Source organism: Microtus oregoni, unplaced genomic scaffold (assembly GCF_018167655.1).
Source record: "Microtus oregoni isolate MIOR12 unplaced genomic scaffold, Mior012 000045F_ref0000178, whole genome shotgun sequence".
NCBI classification, from domain to species: Eukaryota; Metazoa; Chordata; class Mammalia; order Rodentia; family Cricetidae; genus Microtus; species Microtus oregoni.
In genome coordinates this window covers 8,014,249-8,031,752 of record NW_024543219.1, presented here as the reverse complement: position 1 = coordinate 8,031,752, position 17,504 = coordinate 8,014,249, and the positions used below count along the sequence as shown (strand labels likewise).

At 46.9% G+C, this 17,504-nt stretch overlaps 1 protein-coding gene across 6 annotated transcripts; it reads right to left on the bottom strand.

Moving 5' to 3' along the window:
* Window positions 1–79: 79 nt before the first annotated feature.
* Window positions 80–10,814, bottom strand: Dcaf11 (DDB1 and CUL4 associated factor 11). Of its 6 annotated transcripts, XM_041634165.1 has the most exons (17): window positions 10,670–10,810; window positions 10,267–10,381; window positions 9,826–9,893; window positions 9,361–9,726; window positions 7,427–7,554; window positions 6,918–7,045; window positions 6,601–6,665; window positions 6,259–6,359; window positions 5,685–5,831; window positions 5,426–5,480; window positions 5,041–5,109; window positions 4,700–4,757; window positions 4,424–4,609; window positions 3,607–3,760; window positions 3,050–3,202; window positions 1,004–1,110; window positions 80–905 (listed from the first exon to the last, which is right to left on the bottom strand). In XM_041634165.1, exons 4-17 carry the CDS (start codon window positions 9,513–9,515, stop codon window positions 771–773), a joined length of 1,641 nt encoding a protein of 546 aa, XP_041490099.1. In that variant the 5' UTR covers window positions 9,516–9,726; window positions 9,826–9,893; window positions 10,267–10,381; window positions 10,670–10,810; the 3' UTR covers window positions 80–770. The 6 variants fall into 6 exon arrangements, with proteins under 6 accessions (XP_041490099.1, XP_041490100.1, XP_041490101.1 ...); XM_041634166.1 differs by lacking the exon at window positions 9,826–9,893; XM_041634167.1 differs by lacking the exon at window positions 10,267–10,381 and having other exon boundaries at window positions 10,670–10,688.
* Between the last annotated feature and the right edge of the window lie 6,690 nt (window positions 10,815–17,504).

The window sequence follows — 17,504 nt, the reverse complement described above, 5'->3', positions numbered from 1 at the left end:
CACCCATTTTAAAAACTGTTTCCTTCAAGTGAGATGACAACAGAGCTCAGATGGGAAAAGGAGAGAGTGACACACTGAGTCAGTTTCCCACAGACAGTTTATTGGGAAAACCAAAGCCAGTGAAAAGGTGAGAGGTCCTGCTTTAACCTCTCTTGTTGAAGCTGCTGCCACCAGCAATGATAGGATCCAATGGCAAGGAGGGCCATATAGAGCTTCTGGAGACTCCTACTTCTCGGACCATAGTCTCCTAATCCCAAAGTCCAATTATGAGAAAAGACTCACCCCAAGAGGGTGCCGAGGAAACAAGCTCTACCCACCCTGTCCTCCTTCAAAGATCTCAGGAAGAAAGGCCAGTATACTTAGCCCTGATTGGCCAATCTAATCCTCAGTGTGAAGACCTGGGCAAAGGGCATTGCTGATGGGTCTATTCAGACCTCAGGGATCTACACTATGAGCCAATATCTAACATTGGAACATGATTCAAAACACTCAGGACAATTGACTTGTTGGCAGAAGCTGCACCCCAGATAAAGGCTGTCCTGCCACACTCTGGCTACAGATAGAAATCCAAGCAGACTGGGTGTGAGGGCGTGAGGAAACCTCTTGGCCTGGGGGTGGGGGTAGACCAGGCTCAGCTTGGGCCCAGACCCTGGGCTTGTTTCTCACCACCCAATGTCATCAGCTCCTCCTCATACTCCCAAGAAGGGGAAAGGGAGGAACAGGCAGAGAATATGTTGAGAATCCACCCTCTACAGAGCTGGAGGTCAGATCTACTGAGGGGAGGAAAAGGCCACAGAAGGGCAGGACACCGGAGTGGGAGCACTGGAACCTTTCTCAGACTCTGGCATGTCATCCTGGAAGTACTCAGCCTGGCGGTACTGCCAAAGACGCAGATTCCCATCCCACTGTGGAGCAGAAAGTATTAAGTAGTCAGGGAGATGCCCCCTCCCAGGTCCAAGCTCTAGACAAGCTGTCCTCCCATTCCCAACCCTTGGAGTCTTACCGAACTGCTGACAATCTTTTCCTCAAAGGGGTGCCAACTGACATCACGCACACATGCCTTGTGGTTGGTCAGCTTCTTCACAATGTGGCCGCTTAGGAGGTCATATACTGTCCAGGAAAAGCCAGACAGGGCTGATGTAGACTTCAAACCACCCCTCAGTCTCCCAAGCAGCACCACTGACTTGCTTCTCAGGCAGCATCCCACTTTCCTATGGAAGCAAAGCCCACCTCAGAGGATGGTGCTCTATCGGCTTCCTTCTCTGGCCCCTGTCCCTACCTTGGGTTGAAGGTAGAGTAGAATGTGAATATTTCTGGGCCTTAGCTAGAATTCTAAGGATTACTGGGAGGAAAATGAGATTACGGTGGTAATCTCAACATTTGGGAAGTTAAAGCAGGATAATCAGGAGCTCAAGGCTAGCCTTAGGTATATAATTCCAAGGCTAGCCCGGATTACACCATCCCAGTCTCAAACAAAATGAAAACTGGAAATGCACTGGCCTCAAAAAACTTTTAGCAATGCTGGGCATGGTGGTGCATGTCTTTACCCCAGCACTCAGGAGGCAGAAGCAGGTGGTTCTCTGTGAAATTGAGGCCAGCCTGATCTACATAGTGATTTCCAAGATAGCCAGGATGGTTACACAGAGAAACCCTGTCTCTTAAAATTAAACAAAAACTTTTAGCAAGATACACAAGGTACTGCCAGTGAATTCTAGGCTGAGTTGATGTGTGCACTTGCTCCTTGTCTGATATCTATGCTTTTTAAACTTTAGCCAGTGTGCACGGTGGAGGTGCTTCCATGTTTGTGAGGGGTACACCCACCTGTGAGTGCATGTGCACGCAGAGGCCAGGGGTCAATGATGGCTACTTTTCTCAACTATTCTCCACTTGATTTGGTTTTTCAAGTCAGGGTTTCTTTGCATAGCCTGGCTGTTCTGGATCTTGCTCTGTAGATCAGGCTGAGCTCAAACTCATAGAGATGCACCTGCCTCTGAGCCCCAAATGTTGGGATTAAAGATGTGCATCACCACTGCCCGGCTTCCACTGTAGTTTTTGAAAAAGCATCTTTCACCGAACTGGGAGCATGCTGATTTGGCCAATGCGGTGGTTTGAAAGAAAATGGCCCCCAAAGGGAGTGGCACTATAGGAGATGTAGACTTGGAAGAAGCGTGTCACTGTGGGGGTGGACTTTGAGGTCCCTTTTCCTCAAGCTTCCCTCAGTGGGGCTCCCAGTCGACTTCCTGTTGCTTACAAGATGCAGCACTGTCAGCTCCAGCACCATGTCAATGATGGACTGAGCCACCCCAATAAAATCTTTTCTTGATAAGAGTTGCCATGGTCAGGGCGTCTTCACTAAGACAACTAGAGTGGCTGGTCTGCATGTTCCTGGATCCTCCTGTTTCTGTCCCCAACTTCAGGCGCTCAGGATATAGTTGCATTATGTATGGGTTCTGGGGACCTGAGCTCAGACCCTCATGTGTGGACAGCAAGTGCCTGAACCATCCCCCTAGCCCAGCTTCTCTCCTGTGCATTCCCCTGGTTTCGGTCCTGCATGACCTCTCTACCCTCTTCTCTCCTGTGCCTTCCCCCCCCCCCCCCCCCGGCTTCGGTCCTGTTATTACCCATGCTGTTTTTTATTCTGAGAGGCAGGGTCTTGATTAATAGTCCAAGCTGGCCCAGAGTTCCCTATGTAGTTCAGTCTGGCCTCGAACTCCTAAGTGCTGGATCACAGGCATGAGTTACTACTACTACGCTCAGCAACTCAGTGCTGTCTTTTTGTCATTTGTTTGCCTCTGTTACCCTTCCACCTTTTCTGTGACCCCTTTCCTTGACTTGATGAAAAAAACAGAATTACGTTTTTGGTTATCTATATTGACTAGAATTAAAAATGCTCATGAATGCTTCCTATCTCCTTATTTAAGCCTTTTATGCTCCAACAAAATTCACTTGTGGTTGTTACTGAGGTTTTACGGTGCTCACTGTAGTTGTAGATAGAATGCCAGAGAAACACGCCTGCTCCTCTTAAAGCCTGTTCTCACAAAATCCTTACCAACTACTTTCCCAGTAGAGCAGCCACTGTAGATGAACTGCTGGCCAGTGCTGTGGGCTGGGGAGAACCGGCAGCGGATCAGAGTGTGCAGCACTCCATGGCCTCGGTAGGTCATCAAGGAGCTGTCTCCCGGGAGCTTCAGCTTCTTCCAGGCTGGGGAAGGATACACGGTTTTGGAGGTGGGCCTTGGATGAGGGAGTTTCTACTAAACTGTCCTGTACCACCAGCTCTTAACGATCAACACTCAAAGGCAACTGGCTACCCAACCAAAACTGCTGACCTTCCCCATGTGACAGAAGTCACCAACACGGCCCTGCTGATTTGACAATGTTAACGATACTAAAATATTTTTACATTGGTTGGTTCTGTGTTCCCTCAAGCCTGGGAACTAACCCCTCCCCCAAATAAAAAGTCTAAAAGAAAAGACTGAGGGAAGGGCTCCAGGGTTCCCAGGCAACAGACAAACCCACACCAGTCCCATTCCAGACCACCCCAGAGGCTAAGTATTCTAGCCCCTGCCCAACATCCGATCCCCAGACCTTCACTCTCACCCTCACCTTTCTTGGGTACCTGCTGCCACCGATAGTCCCAGTTTTGCTGTGTGGCAGCCTGGCGTGATGCTTCCATGCCTTCTCGGCTGGAAAAGCGTCTGATATCCCAAAGCTTAATGGTCTGGTCTTTGGAGTTGGAAATGAGATACCGGGCATCACCCTATGAATCCAAAGACGGACACACGCATCAGAGCTTGCCAGGATTAGTGCCTGTCAGTGCAGTTCCTCTGCTCTTGCTGAGGCTAGACCTCTTAAGCTGCTGAATCTGCTTTGGTCTTGACTCATCCAGATCAGCTTGCTTTTGATGTCCTGCTTCAGGTCTCCTTGTCTCCAGGATTTTTTTTCTTTTTCCTAGAGTACTAGCTACATCCCTCATTCTAACTTGGACTAAACTGTTTTCTACTTCCTTTTTTGATTTATCTATTTTATATATATGGGTGTTTTGCCTGCATGTATGTCTTATGTACCATGAGCATGCCTGATGCCTCAGGAGGTAAGAAGAGGGGGTTAGATCTCCTGGAACTGAAGTTATAGATGGTTGTGAGCTGTGGTGTGGGGGCTGGGAACTGAACCTGGGTCTTTCGGAAGAATAGCCATTGCTCTTAAACACTAAGCCATCATTCTAGCCCCACCTTGCACTTTTCTTATAAAGTCCTTACAGGCTGATGAGTACAGAAGAAACTCATGCTTCTTGGCTTAAACAGTTTTCCTAAATGCCAGTTCCTGCACACCCTAAGATAGAACTTATGAGTTTCCAATCCAGTCCACTGTCACACCCTCCTGGGCAACCAGAACCTTTATGCAGTCTTGTTTCCTTGCTCACCTTGCTGTCAATAAAGGTGATGCCATCCTGGTGTCCAGCCAGGGCACCCACAGGCTTGGGATCATCCTCTCTCATGGTGCGTCGATCCCACACTTTGCAGATGGCATCATCTCCCCCAGAAAACAGGATTTGGGAGCTTATGTCAGCAAACGCCACTGCATTCACGTCGTCCTCATGAGACTCAATCTAGAGGAAGCTAAGGGTCTTAGAATTTCTTTCTGGTCTTAAAATAGGTCAAAGACCAAGAGGAGGAGGTTCTTGTCTCACAAACAATACCTGAAGAGTGCGCCGGTTTTGTTCTCGGTCAAAGACATACAGGCAGCCATCATTGGCGCTGTAAGAAATGAGACAAGAGGTCCTAGAGCCAAGACTATGGTTGTGTGTGCTCGTTCACATCTGGGAGAAGCAGCAGCTTAGTTTTTAAGGAGGCTCAAGACCTGACACCTCACACAGGGAAATGATGAGCAGGAGTGAAGCAATTTGTAAACCTTGACCTTGGAGAAGGCCAGTTGGGTTTTCGTAGCTGCTAGTGTAGTTTCTGCAACAGCAGAACTTGCCTCTCTGGCAGAGCACTCACCTCACTAACAAGGTAGACATTTCCCACAGGGCTCACTTACCCTCCTAGTACTTCTCGTCCATCTGAGGAGACAGCAATGGAGAAGACAGCAAAACGACGTTCTTCTGGCCTAGAGATAGCAAAGGAGTAGCTACACTAAGGGGATGTCCTTTCACTTCTTGTCAGTCTACAAAGAATATACAAGAATTATAGAGAGGAGGACACGGAGGGCCGCCGACTCAAGCCAGCATGCAGATCACCTGAGAGAACCCAGAAGCAGTCCTTTAACTAGGGCTCACAGGATGGGCAATGCTCTCAGGAAGCCACACAGAGAAATTGGCAACCAGTGCACTTTTCCATCTAGCAGGGAGCTCCTGATCGAGAGGTGCTCCTTGAAAGCCTTCCTTGGGAAGCTTCTGAGAAGTCTGACAAGAAAAAGCCAATACCTTAGGTCCAGGGCAGTGTGTGTGTCTCCTTCCCCATAGATATTGCAGATATGAACTAAGAGAAGAGAAACAAGAATTCCTTAGGATCGCGGGAAAGAGAACAGAAGTAAAACTAAGAAGGGAAAGAGCAAATGGCAAGGATGTCAGAGCACTTTGGGAGTGATTTCCCGAGGGCAAGGCAAGGCGTCCTCTCTGAGGGGTGGACCTGGAAGCTTAAGGTTCCAAGCTGGAGACACTGCGGAACCTGGTGCATACTCACTGTAATCAGACCAGCTGGAGTACAGAAAGTGGTTTCCGTCAGGAGTGAAGGCCACGTCCAAGACACTCCAGCCTACGTCCCGGGCCTTGATGCTTTTGAATTTATGGAAGCGGCCATACCGACAGTCATACAGTCGGATTGTCTGATCTGGAAAGTTTATTTCAGGCAGAATTATGGACTGTTCTCCTTGTAGCCTTCTTCATCAGATCTCTTTTTCTTGGTGTATCTATGGTGCCCCCCCCCTTTTTAAAGATTTATTTATTTTATGTATATGAGTGCTCTATATGCATGTCTGCCTGCACAACAGAAGATGGGATCCAATCCCACTGCAGATGGCTGTGAGCCACTATGTAGTTGCTGGGAATTGAACTCAGGACCTCTGGAAGAGCAGCCAGTGCTCTTAACCTCGGAGCCATATCTGCAGCCCCTGGTTTCGCTTTACCAAGGGGAATCATGCTCTAGGCTAAGCATCTCTAAGCCAGGTTTTGAGTTCTCTGGGTCTGAGGCTTCCTAGTCCAGTTGAGATTATTCTTTGTCCTCGGTTAAGGCAGTTACTAGGACTGGGGTCTAGTACCTTGGCAAGCAGACATGAAGATTTGACCATCTTTACTGTAGATGCCACAGAATGCCTTCTGAGAGTAGGTATCAGTGAAGCTTAGATCATTGGGCAAGAAGCTAGAGAGAGGATAAGGGAAGCCCTGAGTGAGAAGACCCAGTTAGCAGAACGGAATGGCAGCACATTCCCTGTTTATCCGTTCTGTCAGCTTTTACACTTTTCCATTTTGTTTATTTGCAAAGCTTCAACCCCCTTTAGCCTAGCCTTAATATTTCTGAGAATCCTTTAACTTCAACCCTTCCAAGTGTAGAAGCTAAGTCTGCTGGCCCTCAGAGTCTCTCCACCAAGCCCCATACTCACTGAGACATCACTCGAGACTGTTCTCCAAGGGAGAAGCTTCCCCGGTGGCAGAGGCCCCGTTCTCTCTAAATGGAAGGGATTGGGGGGAATATTGCTAGCAGAACAGGAGGGCCACTGAAATCACAAGCCCCGCCTCCAAGGACAGTTCTCTTGCTACAGAAACAATGCCTTGCAGCACTAGGATGCAGGCTGGCTAAGACACACCAGCCCCTACAATTGAGGTCTCCTTAGGAAGTTCACTTCTGTTTGTCTGGGGCTGGTAGAGCTTCTGGCCTCAACAGGTCGGCTGCCAGCTGACTAGAGATGGAAAAGCCTACCTGGTGTAGCATTCGCGGGAAGCTGTGCTCCTGAGCAGTTCTCCTGAGGCCTAGCCGCCCTGTGGCCAGTTCCACCTGCGTCTTGATCTCATTGTATTCCAGCTCCCCAGTATCAGGGGTTGCATCCACTGTGAGCACCAAAAAGAGGAGTTTCATTCTTGTCTTCCAGCCCAGAAGACAGCTAGCAGAACTGTACCCATTCAATATGGAACAAGGACTCCTTCGTTCCCTGAATTACCTTTTTTCAATTTAACCTATTAAGCTTTAGAAGACTGATTACTTTTAAAAGTAAAAGGGGTCTGCTGAACATCTTCCAACATTAAGATTAGACTGTCAGTTATGCACACCTTTAATCCCAGCACTCGGGAGGCAGAGGTAGGCAATCTCTGATTTTGAGGGAAGCCTGTCTTACACTGAGAGTTCTAGAACAGCCAGGGATACAGAGAGACCCTAGCTCAAAAACAGAAAACAAAACAAAACAAAAAAGATTAGATTGCCTTTGGTCTTACCAGGTGGGTTGTATCGATCTCCGAGGCGACCATCCCAGGCGCTGTCATGCTCTTCCTCTGAGTCTGAGAGGGCCTGGATGAGTTGTAAGTTTGCTGCGCCTCCTCCTTGCACCAGCCTCACTTGGCCTCTGTGGAGAGATCGCCATTATAAAGGGGGTGGGGTCCCATCCAGCCAATGGCTATCTAGCTCTTAGCACATGTGGTTCTCATTTTGAAGTCTGAGGACGACCAGACTTTGGCTGTTATTTTAAGTCTCCTATAAGACACAATAGGGTCAGGTGATAGTAGTGTTTGCCTTTAATTCCAGCACTTGGGAGGTAGAAACCGGTAGATCTCTGTGAATTCAAGGCCAACCTAATCAACTTAGTGAGTTCCAGGGCAGCCAGGATGTTGAGAAACCCTGTTTTGACAAAAAAAAAAAACAAAAAAAAAAAAACAAAAACAAACCAAACCAACCCCAAAAAGATATAATTTGTACTTTTATTATTTTTGAGACAGGGTTTCTTTATGTAACAGCCCTAGCTGTCCTGAAACTAGTACTGTAGACGAGGCTGGCCTTGAACTCGCAGAGATCCAATTGCTTACCTCGGCCTCCCAAGTGCTGGGATTAAAGGCGTGCACTGCCACCACCCAGCTTCTTCTTCTTAAAGATTTATTTACTTATTTAGTGTACGGTGTTTTGCCTGTATATATCCCTGCATGCCAGAAGAGGATATAGATGGTTGTGAGCCACCATGTGGTTGCTGGGAATTGAACTCAGGACCTCTGGAATAGCAGCCAGTGCTCTTAACCTCTGAGCCATCTATCCAGCCCTAATTTGTACTCTTAAAAATAAAAGCATAGAATTCTAACAGTTTATGAAGACTGACCCACTAAACTGATTTCTTGCAGAGAGAAACATTATTTCCCCTCAGGTGTGGAATGACCCCCAGCTTCTACCACTGAGCTACATGGCTAGTTCAAGAGCTAATTTAGCATATCCACTTGCCCTTCTTAGTCTCTTTTCCTGCTGTGATGGAACACCCTGACAAGAGCAACTTTAAAGAGTTAAAGGTTTGTGTTAGCTCACAGTTCAGGGTAGAGTCCAAAGCAGGGAAGTCAAGGCCCTGAAGCAGTGGCTGAGTAGCATTGGCAGTCAGGAAGCAGAGGTGGATGCGGATGAATGATCGTGGTTAGCTAGCTTGCTTCTTTCCTACAGTCTAAGACCCACACCCTAGGAACAGTGCCACCCACGTTTAGTTTGGATCTCCCAGCTTCAATGAACTTAATCACTGTAATCCCTCCTGGGCCTGCTCAGAGAGGTTAAATAATCCCTCAGAGGTGTGCGGTCTCCTGGGTGATTCCCGACCCCATCGAGGTGACAAGATAACCCAGCCATTGCTGTAGGAAACAGTGTAGAACACAACATTCCGCAGGAATACCAGGCTTATCTTTTCCCAAGAACCAAATGCAAGCAAACAAAGCCAGGTACACACCTTTTATCAGTTCCTGGTGGTCACCCCCCTTCAGGATATTCTTTTCCTAAGAACAGGGCTAATAAGGTCGATTTAAACTTGTTCTTCAAGTAAATCCACCTGGTTTCATCTCAAATGGCAAGTGATTTAACACCCCCTTCCCAACTCTTGGCTTCTCACGTCTCTCCTTTTCTCCACATCCTCCTCCTTTTATTTTCTCAGAAAACAGACTAAATTTGTGTCGTGATAGCCAAAGGGGCTGCCCTAAGAAGCCCATCAAACACAGGATCTGAGCGTGTCGGTGATCTGCCCTAGGTGGAACCATCCCGGGTATGGGGCTGGGTAGTCTGGGTGTCCAGCAGGAACCGGTCCTGTTCAAACACGACCGTTGTCCTGGGCTAACATCATTCCCTAGCCTCTGCACCTTTCCTGCCTGGAGTTGAGATGAACTTAGCAGTGTCACAGCAGAGGGTAAGTTACCTGCGGAGGAGATAGGCCAGTACCTGGGCCAGATCCACATCTTCATCCTCTTCCTCTTCTTCCTCACTCCGACGCGAGCCAGCCGCTCTTCGGGACAAGCCCTCGGAGGGCTCTAAAGACCCGGATCCTGCGCTGCTGCTGTTCCGCGATCCCATCTTCTGGTTACAGCATCCTTATGTCCTGTCCAGGGACTCCTCCTCTCACCAACTTGTGTTTGGTGAAAGTAATTTCTGCTCTAGAAATACTAGATTTCCAGAAACGGGACAGTAGCTATCTTTAGAGGGGTGGCCCCCTCCTGGAGACAGAATTCCTTCTCTTTAGCTATGACAGCTCCCGAGGTTTCGGGAATATAAACCTTCCTCAATCCTGTGAAGCAAAGAAAGCCATATGAAACCTAGGGTGCGACCCTAGTTTACTAGTGTGAGTCCAAAAGGAGGAATTTCCCATTTTCCTACCGAAACTCACCTATCAAAGTCCCCGGCCCCGGGTGGCCGAATCCCAAATAACCTCTCCGGCCGACCAATCAAAACCCCCTGCGGAAGAACGCACCCCACTAGCTTATCTCAGACAACCAACCAGAAGCATTAGAACTCAGACCTCGACGCCCCTCTGCTGACCAATCAGAGCAATTTCTTGCAAGTGCCGGCAGCAGCAACAGCCAATGAAATTAGAAGTCAGCCTAACACCGCCCCCTCCAGTTTAGCTTCACGCCCACGTGGTGCGCTGGGGGTGTGTCCAACAGGGGGAGGGAAATCAGAGAAGCACCTCCCCCGGCGGCCGGCGGTTACCGCCCCACGCGAGACCACCCACCAGCCAGGAGCCGTCGCAGGACCCGCAAGGGCGAGGCCCTTGTTTACACCGATTACCGCTGCGCTGCCCGCTAACAGCTCAAGTCGCGAGCCTCACCGGTCAGGCGTCGGGCTGCCAGGCCCGCGGGTGCTTACGTCACTCGACGCGCCTCGCAGTTCCGCCCCCTTCTGCCCACTGATTGGACAGCTGAGTCCGCTGATTGATAGGTGGGCTGGAGAAAGTGAGAGACCCAAGAAGGGCGTTCGTTCGTAGCGCACGGGAATTGGCCGTGGCGTGCATTAGAGTTGGCGAAACGAGACGTAACGTCTGTGAGGCGGCCCCTTAAGGTCGCTTGGCCTCGAGTTTTTTAACTGCATGCCCAGTCGCTTTTTTTCACTCCGTGCCCAGCAACCCCAGCTCAACCGTTTTTCCGCGGCTGGAGCGCCAGAGGCCTGCCCGAAAGCAGGCTTCTTCACCGGCGGGGACCCAGGCCTCCTCCCCGTGCTGTGTACCCACTTACCCCCGGCGCTCTTCTCAGACGACCCCTAGCTTCCTTTCCCGGTCTTTACAGACGCTCCCTAAGTACCGCAGCCTGCCCCGGAGCCTTTCCGGTTGCGTTAGTGCGCACGCGCCCCCTCCGGCTGAGTTTTGCAGACCTTCCCTAGGCTTTGCTCGTGCGGCGCCGCCTCCTCCGGGTTTGCGAGTAACAAGGTCGCGTCCAAGGCCGAGCCCTACCTGCTTGTTCTGGACGGTTCCCCAGGCCGAGGGCGGAGTGCTGGTGAAGTCGGCCTTGGCCCAGAACCAGGCCTCCGCGAGGACACCTCGGCTCCCTGGACGAGCATGTGGCCGGCCCTGTGGGGGTGTCCCCCTGGCCTCTATGCCGGAGACCCGAACATTTTCTCCCGGACCCACACTGGTGCCTAGTTTCACTGCGCCTAGTTTCCTATTCCGCTGTCACTGCCATAGAATTCTTAACTTTAACCAAGAGTCCAGCATTTTGTTCTTTGGCTGGTTTTCATTAGTTAATGTGGACATTTCTAACACATCGAGCTCTCAGGATTCCAAGTATCTGTGTTATCCGGCCTGGAAAGTCTATAATTTTAAAAAAGTATTTTTCCTTCCTTATTACTCCGTAAACCCTAGCAGGTTCTGTAGATATTTTTACATTACTTGAGGTTATTATTATTTTTTTTGGTTTTTTTTTTTGTTTGTTTGTTTGAGTTTTTGTTTTTCGAGACAGGGTTTCTCTGTGGCTTTGGAGCCTGTCCTGGAACTAGCTCTGTAGACCAGGCTGGTCTTGAACTCACAGAGATCCGCCTGCCTCTGCCTCCCGAGTGCTGGGATTAAAGGCGTGCGCCACCATCGCCCGGTATGAGGTTATTTTTACAGTCGAAATTTCCCCCACTTCAAACCTCTTCCACTTGTCGATCTGCTCACAGCCTCTTAACAGTCTTTTGCTCTTAAGAGCTGATCAGTGATTTTTCCAATTTTTATTACTTCAAATACAGACTTTCAAGCCTGATTGTCTTTTACTAACTTTGTTTAATTTTTTTTTTCCTGCCAAGCAAATGTGCCTGTGTGTGTTTTTTCTACTTGTGGACCTTTCTAGACGGTCCTATCTGAGAGGTGCTTTATCTTTACCGGTCCTAGCCGGCTCTGATAGCCCTAAACTTTGGCCTAGTAGTACTGTCTGCCAGTAAACAGGCTGGGACCTGCAGAAAGCTTTCCGTTCTGTTTAACGGTTTCTGCTAATAGTGGAACACTGGAAACAAAAGAAATTCAAATATACAATAAAAGATTAATTAAATAAGTTGTGATCAGCATTGTACAGATAAGAAAATACAGGTAGCCCCTGAAATAAATTTTGTAATGGGCTGAGAATACGTCTATGGGAGAGTGCTTACCTGGCATTGACTGTACACTGGGGTCAATCGCCAGCACACACACACACACACACACACACAAAACAAAACCAGCCCTGCTGCAGTTCTTAATAAAGTATAAAAGTAACCAAGTATGGGACAGTGAGACGGTTCAGCTTGCTAGGTAAAGGTGCTTGCTACTAATCTTATGACTTGAGTTCAGTCCCTGGAACTCACATGTAGGAGGAGAGAGAATGGATTCCCACTGATTGTCCTCTGAATGCCACGTTTACTTCCCTACTCACCCACCAGAAATAAAAAAAAAAAAATGAAGCTACGTGTTTAAATAGTAAAATGGACAGGCTCTTGTACATCGTAACCAAGGTAAGACATGAACAAAGCATGAGTAATAGGACTATAGCGCCTAAGGTCCAGAAATGGGGTCTGTAAAATAGTTCCTTACTGCCTTTCTGTGTGTGTGTGTGCATGAGTGTGGGTGTAGGTGTGGTGTGCTTGTGTGTTCAGGTGTGTTCTGCTGGATGTGCACATGTGTACCAGTTGGTGTAGAGGCCTGAAATGGATGTCCGGTGTCTTCCTCCATAAAATTTCCAATTTACTTATTTTAGAATATCTTTTTTTTGTGACAGATTCATACACGTGTGCAATGTATGTTGATCAGTCACTTGAACTGCTCCCCCTCCCTCTGATATTCCCCTACACACCCCTGTCTACTTTTATTTCTACTTTTATGTCTTTAAAAGGGTTTTGTTGTTTGTTTTTTTTTGGGGGGGGGGGCGTTCAAGACAGGGTTTCTTTGTGTAACAGCCCTAGCTGCCCTGGAACTAACAATGTAGACCAGGCTGGCCTTGAACTTACAGGCATCCACCTGCCTCTCCCTCCCGAGTGCTGAGTTAAAGGTGAGTGCCACCACCACCACCAGGCCTAAAAATTTTTTTTAACCAACTTCCCTTTTGAGCCAGGACCTATCACTGACCTGGAGCTGGCTGATTGGTTTGCTGGCCAGCACGCCACAGGAGCTCTTCTTTCTGCTTCCTTAGCCCTAGGGTTTCAGACCTGGGACCTGAGCATTGCTGGGTTTTTTAGGTGGGTGCTGGGGATCTGAATTCAGGTGCCCCTGTTGAAAATTTATTGACTGAGTTGCACTATGACAAGGTCTAAGCAAAATCTGTAAGTGCTAAGAAGATGAGAGAGGTCACCAATTAAAAAAAAATGATGCCACATAATTTCACCGCCATCTTGATTACAGGTGACCATGTGGAGTGGGCCTAACAAATCTCCAAGATAGTTTGGATTGGGATAGATTTTTACATAGTGTTTAATGTTATGTTTTATCTTGTTAATGCTTAAACTTAAAATAAAAGGCTAAAAATTAGGGTCTGAGCCATAAGCACCAAAAGCTAACCAGAAACGGAAATGTTCATTCATATTTATATATGGCAGGGAGTGGTAACACCCCCACACAAAAGGGCCATTTTGACATGTTCTTGGCCTTGCAGTGCATGGTAAGTTTGTAAAGTGCTTTGAATTTGAGCAGCTTCTGGTTTCCCCAGCAACGCTCAGTCACTTTAGTCCACAGAGAGGTTTTCTTCTTCCGGTTAAGACCAAGTCCACTAATTACTAAGTAAATATCAGTTGATTAACTTCCCGTTCCACCAGGTTTGGCCAGTTTGTTTTGTTGGGTTTTTCTTTTTGTGCTTGAGCAGCCCCACTAGAGGGCGACCTGGTCTGTGGAGGAAAGGCCAGCAAGTTTTCACATTGGGGATGGCCACAAGCGCTGCCTCTCTGGTCTCAGAGTGAGCCCTGCAGGATGAGTACGTCTGGGCTGAGACCAGTTCAGAAGGGGAGATGGGCTACTTTATCCAGGGACTTTAAAATGTGTTTATTAGAGAGTAATTGGATAGAATTCTAATACTCTCATGTCTTAGATCTTTTTTTTTTTTTTTTTTTAAAGACAGGATGTCAAGTAGCCTAGGCTGATCTGGAACTCGTCATATAGCTGAGGATAACTCTGAACTTGATTAATCTCCCTGACTCATGTAGACACACTTGTAGTCCTGGGAACTTGGGAACTATAAGTGGGTACCACTATAACCTTTGTTTTCTTTCTTTTCTTTTTGAGACAGGGTTTCTCTGTGTAGCTTTGGATCCTGTCCTGGAACTCATTCTGAAACCAGGCTGGCCTCGAACTCACAGAGATCCGTTTGCCTCTGCCTCCTGAGTGCTGGGATTAAAGGCGAGTGCCACCGCTAACTGGCTTAAAGGTTTTTTTTTCTTTTTCCTCTCTCTCTCTCTCTCTCTCTCTCTCCCTCTCTTTTTCTTTTTTTCTCCCAGAGACAGTGTTTCTCTGTGAAACAGTCCTGTCCTGGAACTCACTATGTAGACCAGGCTGCTCATGAACTCAAAAAGATCCACCTGTCTCTGCCTCTAGAATGCTGGGATTTTGCCTCTGCCTGCTGAGTGCTGGGATTAAAGGCATGAGTCACCACTGCCTGGCCATAACCAGTTTTATATAGAATTTAGATTGAACCTGGAGCTTCATGCATGCTAGGGAAGCATTCTACTAATTGGGTTACATCCTCAGTCATCTTAGGTCCTTAAGAATTAAGTTTTTGGGGTAATGGCTAGCCAAGCTGGCTCAGTAGTTAAGAGCCCTGGCTGTTCATTTAGAGGACCCAAGTTTGATCCTAGCACCCACATGGCAGCTCACAACCATCTGTAACTCCAGTTATTACACATATATACATAGATATGTATGTAGGCCGACCAGCTATATAACTAGAAAAAAAAATCTCTCTCTCTGTGTTTTGTTTTATAGAAGTAAAACCTGTAATGCCATTTTAATGTGTGTCTGGTTCTGGGGTTTGAACACAGGGCTTTGCACATGCACTTTAAGACAATTCTGAGGACAATTCTGAGCCCCCTCAATCTTAGCAGTAATGCTTTTCCCTCCCCCCTGGGAACTTTCCATCATATCCCTGAGTACTTAGGGGCAAGATAACCCTTAGGTGTTGACTCAGTTAACAACTACACATGCACGTACTACTTGATGTTTTGACTCAGTCCCTGGGAAAGGGACAAATTGACCCTCAGATGTTCTCCCTTACCTCATCTGATCTTGCAGTTGCTCTCCAGCCAATTTTTGGTAATAGCCCTTTTGAATAAGCCAATCATAATAGTTAAAGAACAACCCCCAGACACCCCCCTTCCTTCTGTGGCTTTTTCCTTTAAAATTAGCCTATACCAGCCATTCGGGGTCTTTCTGGCCTCTCTAATGCTGAAAGACCCAGTCATGACAGAATTAAATAAAATCCTCATGCCTTTACATCAGCTGTGGTGTGAGAGATGGTCTCTTGGGGTGACTCCTCCTCGGTGAATTGGACTCTAGGCTCCAACATAGGTAAGTGTTCTACAACTCAACTACATCTCTAGTTCTCTTTTTTTGCTTTTGAATTTGAGACCAGGTCTTATTGAGGATAGCCCAAGGTGGCTCTGTACTTTCATCCCTCCATCCTCATCCTTCCAGGTGCTTCAGTTACAGGTGTGCACCACCTGATGAGCTAGCAACCCTGATTTTGAGCAGTAATATAAAATTATGAAGTGTTGTGGTAGTTTGAATGATAAATGTCCCACTGTAGTCTCTGTTATGTGAATACTTGGTGAAACTGTTTGGGTACATTTAGAAGATATAGCCTTGTTGGAGGAGGTGAGTCACTGGGTCTTGGTTCTGAGATTTCAAAATTTTGAGGTTTCAAAGCTCGTGCCGTCCCTAATTCCCAGTCTCTCCTTCCTGCTTTCTCTCTTTTTTTTTTCTGTAGAAAGTCTTTTTTTAAAATTAATTTTGTATTTAATTCAGACTTAATTCTTGACTAGCCATAAAGCTTAAGGAGTAGAAAGTCATGTTGGCACAACAATAAAACAAGGATTAAGCTGAAATGCAAAACTGTGTAATAGGTTTCATAAAGCTCTATAGTTGTTCTGTTACTGCATGAGTCAGAGTGATGCTGACTTGGTAATAATTGAATCTATTTAACTCCTCTGTTTCTCTGAGACCTGATCTGTTCATCTACAGCATCAAAATGGAAACTCAGTGAAGTCCACTGTAAACAAAAGTGTAGATCTCAGAGTACTGTAAGATACTTTTAAGTCAAGCTCCCTCTTATCAACACTGATGGCAGTAACCATTAGCATCATTGATTGTTGATGTGTTGGTCCTGTTTCTTTTTCTTTTTATTGATTGAGCTCTACATTTTTCTCTGCTCACCTCCCTGCTCTCCCCTCCCCCTCCCCTAAGGTCCCCCTGCTCCCAATTTACTCAGGAGATCTTGTCTTTTTCTACTTTTTACTTCCCACGTAGATTAGATCTATGTAAGTCTCTCTTAGTGTCCTCATTGTTGTTTAAGTTCTCTGGGATTGTGGTTTTTAGGCTGGCTTTCTTTTCTTTATGTTTAAAAATCACCTGTGATAATTGTCTTTCTGGGTCTGGGTTACCTCAATCAAAATAATGTTTTCTAGTTCCATCCATTTTCCTGCAAAATTCAAGATGTCGTTATTTTTTTTTCCTGCTGTGTAGTACTCCATTGTGTAAATGTACCACATTTCCTTATCCATTCTTCAATCAAGGGGCATTTAGGTTGTTTCCAGGTTCTGGCTATGACAAACAATGCTGCTATGAACATAGTTGAGCACATGTCCTTATGGCACAATTGAGCATCCTTTGGATATATACCCAAAAGTGGTATTATTGGGTCTTGAGGAAGGTTGTTTCCTAATTTCCTGAGAAATAGCCACACTGACATCCAAAGGGGTTGTACCAGCTTGCACTCCCACCAGCAATGTAGAAGTGTTCCCTTTTCCCCACAACCTCTCCAGCATAAGTTGTCCTCAGTGTTTCTGATCTTGGTCATTCTTACAGGTGTTGTTTTGATTTGATTTCTCTGATGACTAAGGATGTTGAACATTTCCTTAAGGGTCTGCTTCCTGCTTTCTAGTCAAGATGTGAACTCTCAGCTTCTTGCTCCAACTACCATGCCACCAACATGGACTTTTTTTTTAAAATTATTTTGTTTTTTCAAGACGGTCTCATTATGTAGCTCTGGCTGTCCTGTAATTCACTCTGTAGACCTTGTTGACCTTGAATTTAGGGATCCATCTGTCAGCTGTCTCCTGAGTGCTGCGATTAAAGACATGCACTACCGCCAATGCCTCCACTACTACCATCAGGCTAAAAATGTATGTATTAGCTGGGCGGTGGTGGCGCACGCCTTTAATCCCAGCACTCGGGAGGCAGAGGCAGGCGGATCTCTGTGAGTTCGAGACCAGCCTGGTCTACAAGAGCTAGTTCCAGGACAGGCTCCAAAACCACAGAGAAACCCTGTCTCGAAAAACCAAAAAAAAAAAAATGTATGTATTTAATTTTATGTCTGAGTATTTTGCCTGCATATATGTATATACAGCATGTAATTCTTCACGTCC

Excerpts from the sequence above, each read along its gene's own strand:
- Dcaf11 (XM_041634164.1), bottom strand. The coding sequence starts at position 9,515 with ATGGGATCGCGGAACAGCAGCAGCGCAGGATCCGGGTCTTTAGAGCCC. Across the intron at positions 5,481-5,684 it reads CTCCAGCTGGTCTGATTACA|TTCATATCTGCAATATCTAT; the intron begins GTGAGTATGCAC and ends CTCTTCTCTTAG. Across the intron at positions 4,610-4,699 it reads AAAACCGGCGCACTCTTCAG|ATTGAGTCTCATGAGGACGA; the intron begins GTATTGTTTGTG and ends AGCTTCCTCTAG.